Below are 10,512 nucleotides of genomic sequence, written 5' to 3' on the forward strand. Positions count from 1 at the left end.
CACGCATGCTTCATTCACACTACACATCACAAGCCAATAAGAACACAGCAAAGATACAATGAAAACGATTTTCATACATAGAAACAGGGACTTCCCCATTCTCGTTCTCTCTCCCACACCGTGAGACAGCAGTTATCACACAGTTCCGACGACCAGTGGTGAATCCCAGCTTTTATCATTGAAAATGTCTGTTAAAATACAAGGTACATTCCTAAAACATACAGCAAGTCATAAAAACGGTAAAATATTCTTAGCAAGACTTTTTAAGAAATGTTTACATTCATGAAAATAGTTTAAAAGAACAATATTAAGCTAGGAGGGCAGGAGTCTTGCAACGTTACAACCTACATCAGTTTGCATTCTCTGTGCAACTTAAGCATTTTGAAAATATATATGTGGATATTTAAAGCTCACACATTGATCACCAGATATGTTGTGGCTACGTTAAGTGAGCCGTGGCAGGGGCGTGTGGGCGTGTGCACTGTGGGCCGTGCTGTGTGCCAGGAGCCGGAGGTGTGCATCGGCTGCATGCAGAGGCCGGCGGAGGTGAAATTGCAGAAGATGTGTGCCGGGGCGGAGGTGACGAGGTCGGAGCCGTGCGTGCCGTGCTACTGCCGTCCCATGTGGTGCCTCGACTGCATGGGCAAGTGGTGAGTCCTGAAGCCGTCTGTCGTTTGGCCCATTGGGTCAGTTCTAGCCTGGAATCACAGGATTATGAACCATAGCAAAACCTCAACCTAATACGAACATCAAAGTTGATCCCTAGATTCCCTGATACTTTCAACTAGGTTATTCATCTGATTGATCAGGTTTTGTCTGTTTAATTAGGTACTGTCCAGTTATTTTAAGGTTTTATCAAGCTACCGTTCAATTAATCAGGGATCGTCTGAATAACCAGGATGATGTAAAATTTAAAGGAATTTTGTACAGTTAATATGATAGTGTTCGATTAATTAAGAATCTGACTTATTGGAAATCTTTACAAATATTGGTGTATTGGGAGTTTATAATAGTTTTTTTTTAAATAGCAGAATTTTTACTTTTCATTAATTAAAGTTGAGGTAAAGCCCTTATTCTCAAAATAAACTTTTTATTTCACTGGGAATGTTTACAATACATAGCTTTGGCTTAATAGGCATTCATACATTTTTATTCTTTTCATCAAAATTTTATCATTATGAATGTCATTATTGGACGATTCCATCGTATCTTAAATTTAATCACTAAATGCAGTTTGATTACATTATAGGCAGCTTGTAACGTCTTTGGCCTCGAGCCGGGTGTAATTGGCTGCTAAGAAGGAAGAGAAGTAGAGTAATGGAGGGAGTGTGTGCTACAAGTTGAGACTAGCAAGACAGTGTTTTCGTTTTGTGAGATTTTAAAGCATCGTTGTGTGTTTTTGTAGAGTTTTTAATTAATTTCTGTGAGTAAAAATGATAAAAGTACAGTTTTGTACACAGCATACGAGGATTGTCTGAAAAGTTTCGTGATGGCCGCCTAATTGAACAAAAATCTTTGTTCTCCGAGCGCAAATTAGGGACAAAAAAAATGTCAGTTGGGTTTAGATCTGGTGAGTAAGGAGAGTGGTCGAGTTCAAACTGCAATTCGTAGATATTGGCCATGGCAACCTTTGAGGTGTGAGCTGGTGCATTGTCTTGATGAAACAAAACTTTTTGTTTCTGCAAATATGACCTTATTTTGTGATGCAAATGATTTTTTTAAAAACAACTACGAGTCTAAAATGGCAAAAATTTCAGAGAGTACATTTCCCAATTTTTGTTTACGAGTGCTTCCGTTTCCGTGTGATTGCGAATGCAGAACGTGTGAATTGGGCTGCTGAGCAGGAATATTCTGTAAAGGGAAAAAAATGTGCATGACTCACAGTTCTTGCTCAGTTCTCTACGATGTCTGCCATCTGCTACCACTCATATCGGAAGAGATGAGGGGGAACTGGGTCATGTGCTGCTGTGAGTGAGGGGGGCGAGTCCCCGGGTGGGGGAGGGGAGTTGGCCATGCTTCTGCATAGGGGAAGGAGAGGCACGTCCGACATGGCCCACAGCTGCAGCGGACCACTTAATTTGATTCAATTAATTCCAAGATATACTGTTTGTAAAATTTAATCAGCAGTAAACAGTTCATGCACATTTCTTCTCGTCACAATTAATACAATTTTTTAGAATATATAGGTATAAAGGAATCATTTTGAAATAATTTCCTCAAAAATTCCTTACTATGGTTGCACCTCAAATTTTTAATCTCAGTTTTGTAATAATTAATGCAGTGAATATGCAGGTGAATGCTGTTTACTGGTTTGTATTAGCTGTTTACTATTATTTGTAATTATAAATCCATGAGCATGATCTTTTGCCGCCAATTAGTATTTTTAGCACAATTTTAAATTTGAATTTTTAAAAATTTTTGTCACCTGTCATTTTATTTGCTTGCTGCAAGAACTTAAACTTGTTCCTCCTCCTGTACACTCCAACTTTTAATCTATGTCAGACCTATCTCCCCAATCCTTACCAGCATATGATTTTGCCTACCATTCAATGACCCAGCAGGGCGATCATTTTATTCCCGCCTTGGCGCACGAACGTTGCCTGTAATTCGCCTCCAAGCCGTGACATGAACTGCTATGTCCTGCAAGCTATAATGGCAGGCTGTTTCTAAGGCCTCGCCTGACGTGAGTCATTTTCACCGTAGAGCCTCGTTCTCACTGTCACCACAGTTTTACCTCCTCCCCCCCCCCCCCCCCCCCCGGCCAGTGTTCCCAGGAAACTGCGCTACAGACTGTAACAAGTAGAAGCATGCTGCCTGGTCTGTATCACATCTGTTCTCCCTGAGAGCACCAGCAGTCGTGAGGTCCACGGGAGAGTGTGCTGCGCAGGTTTGCGTCGAGGCAGGACCAGGAGCGGCCGGGTGGCTGGCTGGGCGCGCAGTGTACCTGCCCCATGTGCCGCAACCGCTTCTGCGTGCTGGACGTGTGCCCCCTCGCCCCGGCCTCCCGGGGCTAGTGCCGCCGTCCTTGTGTGGTGCGAGCCTTCACGAACCACGGCCAGTCCAACGACCGTTCAGAACATCTGCACGGGAGCGCGCTTTGTTTCAAGAAGAATGCAGTTGCAAGAATACCAACTGTCATTTGTATTGGAGGTGTTATCTAAAGAGAGTAACCATGATGTAATCTACAAGATTGTTGATAGCTGTGAACCACTGGAATATCACCTTGTGGGTTTTGGGATCAAACTATTGATGGCTGAGCGACTGTGGTGTAGCATTGTGAAATGGATACACCTAGTTATGCAAGCTCATAAATAGTCATCATAAGGGTCTGGTTTTCTCTCCCAAAATTTTTTTTTTACAAAGCAAGCATTTTTAACACAATATTCCTGTACCTGTTGTTGAAAAAGAGTTTAAATCCTTTTTATTTATAACTTTTTTTTTTGAGGATTTTAATTTTACAAATTGAGGCGGTCTACGTAAAACGGGTGTATGGGTCCATACGCCCTTTTTACGCAGATCGCTTTATTTGATCCGCCATTTCATGTAGAATTCAGTGGTGCAAGTTTCATCGCAATATCTTGAAAATTGAAGTTGGTACACCTGTTTTTGTGAGGTGATGTCAGCTGGTTTTCACAGTCAGGTTTTCTTGTTTTGTGGTTATGTTATTCGTTTGATTTGTTTTAAACTCATTGACTGTGTTTTCATATAGATCTAGTATCTATATTAAATTTAAATTACAGGAATAATGATTACTATGACAACAGGAGAAAGCAATGAAATATTCTTTTTGTGTTTTCTCAAAACATCATTTTTGCTTATACGCCCGTTTTACGTAGACCGCCTCAATTGTGAATTACCAGTTTCTTTATAGGTGAGATTTTTTGTTTTTCTGTTGCTGATAAAATTCTAATTATGTGCTTAAGGTAAAATAGTGATGACTTATAGTCACAATATTTATCAATTAACTGTGATACAGGAGTTTCATGCAATAAATCCATCAACTTTACTTCTGGTGTAATGGTTTTAATATTCAATTAACTCCTCCCTCTCTTAGCAAAGTTATAGTTCATGTTAATCGTGTAAAATAATTAACTTGATAATATGTAGTTTGGTATGTATCAGTTTTCATAATTTTTGGCATCATCAAAATTAACAAACATTTATTTTTTGAGCAGGGAAAATTTGTGTTACTATGGAAACAGTGTGGACCTATTGTAAACATCATGTAATGGTGGTTAATGTTTTTTTTTTTTCTGGGAGCACTAAAAAAAATCTACTAGAATAAATTAAAGTCTTTTTCATTAATAAAGTGAGCCTATCTAAGTTCCAACAAAAAATAAAATTTTAAACAAAAAAAAATTTTCAACGAAATTCTTCAGAATTAAATTACTATTTTTTAAGTGTTTTTTTTTTGTGACACTTCAAGTCAGGTTGCCTTTTAGCCAGGTGATCTGAGTTGTAATAGTGTCTAAATTAAATACTGACCAAGCAAAAAAATTAAGTTAATATGTTTACTAGACGGTGTTGCATCACAGGATGTTGGTGCAGTGCTGCTCTAGCATCTACTGAGATGTGAAGAAACTGTGCTACCTAGGGGCTGGGTGACTGGTTAGTGGTCACATGTTACGTCATGTTGAAAAAATAAACACACCATTAGACTGGACATTGTGTGTAGGTTAACCTAAAATTGAGAACCTTATTTTAAGAATTGTAACCAAACCAAGAAAAGAATACAACTGACATCACTAATATATCTCTAAATTATACAAAAGAAAAGTCGCTATTTTGGTTTGCCTGTCTGTTCACTTCTTCTAATCTACACACTGGATTTTGATGCTGATTTCACCTTCATTTAGAGAATTTCTTCCAGAAGGTTAAGTGTAATTACATTCATATTAAATTTAAAGATAGTAGAGAAAAATCTTGATGTTTTGTAACCAAGCTGTAAAAAGATTCTTTCATGGCACAGAATTGTAGGTCTTATAAATGAATAGGTTTGAGCATTGATTGATTTCAGATGAACAGCTATACGTAGCCCTTTCGCATGTGACCACTAAACTAAATCTGTTTGTGTTCTCTCATGAGAAAAATGATGTCAATATTGTTTACAAATATCCTGTTTTTTCGCATAATTGTCACACCAATATTTTAGGGGGTCAAAAGTTGGATAAAAAATCTTTCACGTAAAAGTCGCACGTTTTTGGTCCCGCTATTAGATTCGGAGCGCTTTGTGTAGGTATTTTTTTCCGTATAAAACAATGTATTTTAAAGTATAAATCTAATATTTATTCAGAAATTACCACTTACTTATTTAATTAATAGAAATACAATGTTGTCTGATGAGTAAATTTTCTTTTAAACGTTATAACTAGGGCTGGGCGATTCCACAGATTTCATTTCGATTCGATTCCGATTCAAATTACTGTAAAAAAATTGAAATTTCGATTTCGATTCGATTCTTTAATTCTAGAGCAAATGCATAAGGTAAACAAATGTAAAAAAAAATTTCTAACAATGTAGGCAAACATTCTTTAGTCTTTAAATATATATTCCTCAACCAATATTACAGATATTAATTACCCTAATTTCTTACAAATTTGAAGATAAATTCCCTCTAAACTGGTACTATGAAATAGTATACATTTCTCAAAAGCATACCTACAATTTTCCATAAATAAAACAAATAAGAAATCAATTATTACATTGTCATTGACACTATGTTATTATTGCTAATTAGCATTTATGTTTTCATGTAAAAACAGTAACTAACTGTTCAACAACATCAGGCGAGAGACATTGCCTTCGAGATGTTACAATGTTTCCAGCAGCAGAAAACAAACGTTCACTGGGAACTGATGTTGCGGGAATGCATAGAAATCTCCTGGCAGCAACTGACAAATATTTGTATACAGTCTTGTTTTCTCTCCACCAGTCGTATGTGTTAATATGTCTTTTCTCAACAGGTTCACTGAGGTATCTTGATATCTCATGCCCCACTGGATCACTAAATGCTTCAACGAAACATGATTCATTCTTGGCACATTGTTCCTCAAAATTGCTCCAAATATTTACAGATGGCCCAGGCTGACATTCAACATGTCCTGTCTGTATGGGAATGCACTCTGCAGGCACATTAACATTCTTAGGAATATTAAGCTTTATAAAGGCAATTGCCTTTTCTCGTTCGTGAGCTTCAAGTAGAACTGCTTTAAACCTGGGGTCAAGAATCATGCCTGCGACATATTCTCCAGTCAGTTTAATATCAGCAAACCTTGATAACATAGCCTTCGACAGATTCCTGGCAAACAAAATTCCATCTCCCGACTCTGCTTTTGATACAAAACAATGTAGCATATTTCTTATACCATCTATGATGGGTATAATCATTGAAATTGTTGGGAAATTCTGGCTACTGAATTCAAGAGTTGCATGATTTAGAGGTTCAAGAACCTTAACTAGACCTTCAGCTAGTTTCCATTCACTAGAATTCAAATTGTCAATGGAACCAGATGATGCAGTTTCTGCTGAAATTGATTCTTTTTGTTCAACAAGTCTCTTTAACATGGCAAATTCACTGTTCCAGCGAGTGTCAACGTCTTGAATTAACTTGTGTTCAGGTTTTTTCATTAAAACTTGAAGATCGTGGAGTCGTTGACGGGCTTGTGTGCTGCGTCTGTAGTGCCCTACAACTGCACGTGCTTTCTTGCAAAGGGGCTCAATTCCAGGCGTTTCTTTCTTTGCATCATTGATTGCCAGTTGTAACGTATGGCCCAGACAACTGAAAGAAGTCCAAGGTGCCAGTTGTAACGTATGGCCCAGACAACTGAAAGAAGTCCAAGGTGTCTTTGACAATGCAGACTTGATGTTTCTGGCATTGTCCGACACAACATATACTGGTAGCGAGCTTGGAATGTTATACTTTTCAAACATTTCAGTTAAGGTATGTGAAATTGCAGTACCAGTGTGTTCGCATGTAAATGGAGAATTTCCCAGCATCAAATGTGAAGGTATGAAATCTTCATCAAGGTAGTGTGCTGTTAATGATAAGAAAGAATCATTACTTCGCGAAGTCCACATGTCTGTGGTTAAAGCTATGGAATTTACTCCGCCGTCAATGTCTGTTGCCAGTTTTGTTTTTATTCTTTCAAGATGATGTTCATAAAGATCTGGAATTACACGCCTTGCAAATGTTCTACGGTCAGGCATGCTATATTTTGGTTCAACCAATGACATGAGGTCTCTAAAACCTGTATCTTGGACCATGCTGAATGGTTGAAGATCTGTTGCCAACATTTTGCCTATTGCACTGGTAATGGAAACTGCTCTGGGATGATCATTTGGATATTTTTATAGCCTAGAAAATGCAGTTTGCAATGTCTGCTGGACAATTTTCTGTTTGGGTACAGATGAAGATGGAAGTACCACAGATTTCATTTGAGATTGCAATTTTAAAAATTCTGAATATACGTCAGTGTGTTTTGCGAGATGTTTAGCCATGCTGGTTGTGCTTCCATGAACTTGTTTAAGTTTGTTGCCACATGTTTTGCATTTTGAATGCGTTTCTGACACTTTTTCGTAAAATTTCCAAACCGCACTTCGACCTTTAAATGCACCTTTCACGTTTTCACTCATTTCTACAATCAGCACAAAGATTGTTTTCACACTAAAAACTCAACACGGTATTGGACGTGAGGACGTGACAAAATAAAATAAACATGATGGATCATTTCTCATTTCCACAGTACTAACGCTCTTGCACTTTCCATTAATGTCGTCGGCATCTGTGATACTGCTGTGAAGGCATATATGTTAAGACAAAGAAAAAGAACACAACTACCACATGTGTAGCTATCAAACTTCCTCACTTAAAAAAAAACGTATAAAAGCGGAACCCGGAACCAAAACAAATTGGTTATCACAGATATAGTGCAACAACTGCACAGCTTCGATGGAAGAATCAGACTTTTTTATGTCCAAGCCGTGGTACTGAAGTCTGCCACCATTAGCGCTCAAGTTCCAGACAATTCGGCAGCCATTTTGTGGAAGTGTTGCATGCACGTCGGTATCATATCTATGAAGCTAAGGTAGTGTTTATTTACCGGTTTCGGTGATTGAGGTTATATTCACAGCCCAGAAATGAAACTAATTGAACGATTGGTTCGTGGACTTTCCAATTGTATAATTAATGTGTTTCTCGGCCGTTTGTAATAAAGATAATTTTTTTCCCATTTTGAACAAAATGAGTGTTGTTATTTAGAGGATTGGAGGTAAAAATTGCTTATGAATCATGAGTGTTTGGCAGAACCAAAGTTTCTTGATAAGGTGTACAGTAGCCTCACACACTGGCAAGCAACAGAAAGTAAATGAGCTCTTGATTGCTTGTGAAAAAGCTGTCTTCAAAGGGAAAATCACATCTTCCTTGGTGACAGCAGCATCAAATGCATCAACAAGCGCTAACACGTTGTCAAAGTCAATGTTGTACTTCTTTAGGGAATCCAAAATAGCCCTGGAGCAGTTCTTTGCATTGGCTGTTTCCAGAGTATGGACATCACCAACAACAGTATCAATTTTGTCACTGCTATCAATTACTTTAAATAGTACAACAAATACACAGCTTCCTCTTAAGTCCGTAGTTTCATCACACAGAATTACTATAAGTTTGTCTTTCACCTTTTCTCTTACTACATCCTCTCTCTTTTGCTGCATTGATGGAAGATGCTTTTCTTTTAGTACTCTTAGACAAGGAATATCACCAGCACCTTCAACAAACTCGTTCAGGAAATCTTTCAGATGCGGATTTTCAAGTTTTTTTAGCGGAATATTTGCCTTCAGAAAAGTTTCCGTCACTCGTTTGCCGAGGTATTCAGCAGTTTTTTTTTCTTCCTTTCCGCACTACTGAAGCGTGTAGCGATCGAAGGCTGTAATTTTGATTCAGGGCAACCTTTTTCTGCACTGATGTGCTTGGCAGATTTTAGGTGTTTTTCTATAGAATCTTTACGCTCCCACGCAACCTGACACTTACAAAATTTGCACATTACGGTGCGACTATCTGAGCAATAGAATCCATTTTTCTGATGTTGAAATGCCCTGTCGCGAGCACTTAATTTATTGTTCGGCATTTTCAGTACCTACTCTCACTTCAAATCACCTTTAGAATGTTTTTAATTCACCATGATCAAATTACCGATATTTGCCAGTAGTACAAGACAATTTGTTTATTTACATCTACATACGTACGTGCGCTAGGCAGGTTTTACCGTGACTGCTGTCGGGCAGGTGCACTGCGCAGGTCGTTTTGCTTCCCGGTTGGGTTGCGAGGGGGGTAGTGAAGTGTGTTGAAGAAGAGGGAGGCAAAGCTATTTTTAGAGTAGAGCAGCCCGAAAGATAGTCGCTTAACAACAGTGACGTCTTCCTGCGTGCATTCCAACCACCCGTCTCTCTCTTTGTCAATATTGCCCTCTTTTCCACTTCCTTCTTCACCCCCTCTCTGCTGCTAAGCGGGAGAGGGCCGTTATGCTGGCCGCTGGCGCCACGGACAATGACTCACAGTTAGCTGTCGAGAAAGAATGAAATGGTGTGGGGGAGGGGAGGGGGTCTGGTGGCGGACAATATGCTCCCTTTCTCACTGTCTCTTTTTTTTTTTTTTCCTAACCTAAGTTAAAACTAAGTGTGTAAGGGAGGGGTCTAGGTAGGGAAGACTCTAAGTGCGTCTCACGGCAAGCCCTATACGCTCTAAACATGCGGGTTTTTAACCATGCAGAAAAGGTCACGTGCATCATGTGCTAGGAGGGGATTGGCCAGCCATGGCAGACGTTTTCGCCATGACCAACTCCCCTCACTCTTAATTCTAGACTAAAACTAGATAAGTTGGGCCCAGGTAAAACCTCCATAGACAGAGGGAAAACCCTGGGCACATACATGCGGGATGCAAAGGTCATGCATTATTACAAGCAGGTGGATTACAGGAATAGAAGGATGGTCCTGGAAGAAGAGTGGGGCGTGGTAGAAGTTCTACTATGCAAGGGGTGGGGCACTTGCACTTTTAGTCCGCATTGGTTTGGTCAGGTCTGGTCTTTTTGGGGGCGGCTTATGCCGTTTCCCGTCGTGCTGCCAGTTAGCACTCATTGTGGCTGTGTAATATGATCGTGTAAGTGGGGCGGTCGCGAACTGTGGCGTCGGACTAGACTCCAGAGTGGTGACATAGCTTCAGGTCGACCTGTCGCCAGTAAAAGGCTGTCGGTCAGTTAGAGAAATTACCACCATCTGTCATTGAAAAGTCCTAGCTGCAGTACTACGCTGTGTGAGCTGCGGTCGCGAGCAGGGCATCGAGCCAGACTCCAGAATGGTGACATAGCTTCAGGTCGACCTGTTGCCAGCAAAAGGCAGTCGGTCAGTTAGAGAAATTGCCACCTTCTGTCATTGAAAGACTCTAGCCTAGCATCTACGCTATTAATGCCGTTTCAAGAAGCCCTTCCCCCCTGTTCATAACTGCCGCTAGGCTGGCTTTCGGAA

The 10,512-nt window shown here is 39.6% G+C and overlaps 1 protein-coding gene across 1 annotated transcript in view; it reads left to right on the top strand.

Annotated features, from left to right (window-relative positions):
- LOC134536667 (E3 ubiquitin-protein ligase TM129) overlaps positions 1-4,006 on the top strand; it is a 34,184-nt gene extending 30,178 nt beyond the window's left edge. The window contains exons 5-6 of the mRNA XM_063376497.1: positions 505-650; positions 2,888-4,006. Of these exons, the coding sequence (XP_063232567.1) occupies positions 505-650; positions 2,888-3,014 (273 nt within the window). The 3' untranslated portion in view covers positions 3,015-4,006. The remainder of the gene's footprint in view (positions 1-504; positions 651-2,887) is intronic.
- The last annotated feature ends 6,506 nt before the right edge of the window (positions 4,007-10,512 follow it).

Source organism: Bacillus rossius, chromosome 11, assembly GCF_032445375.1.
Source record: "Bacillus rossius redtenbacheri isolate Brsri chromosome 11, Brsri_v3, whole genome shotgun sequence".
NCBI classification, from domain to species: Eukaryota; Metazoa; Arthropoda; class Insecta; order Phasmatodea; family Bacillidae; genus Bacillus; species Bacillus rossius.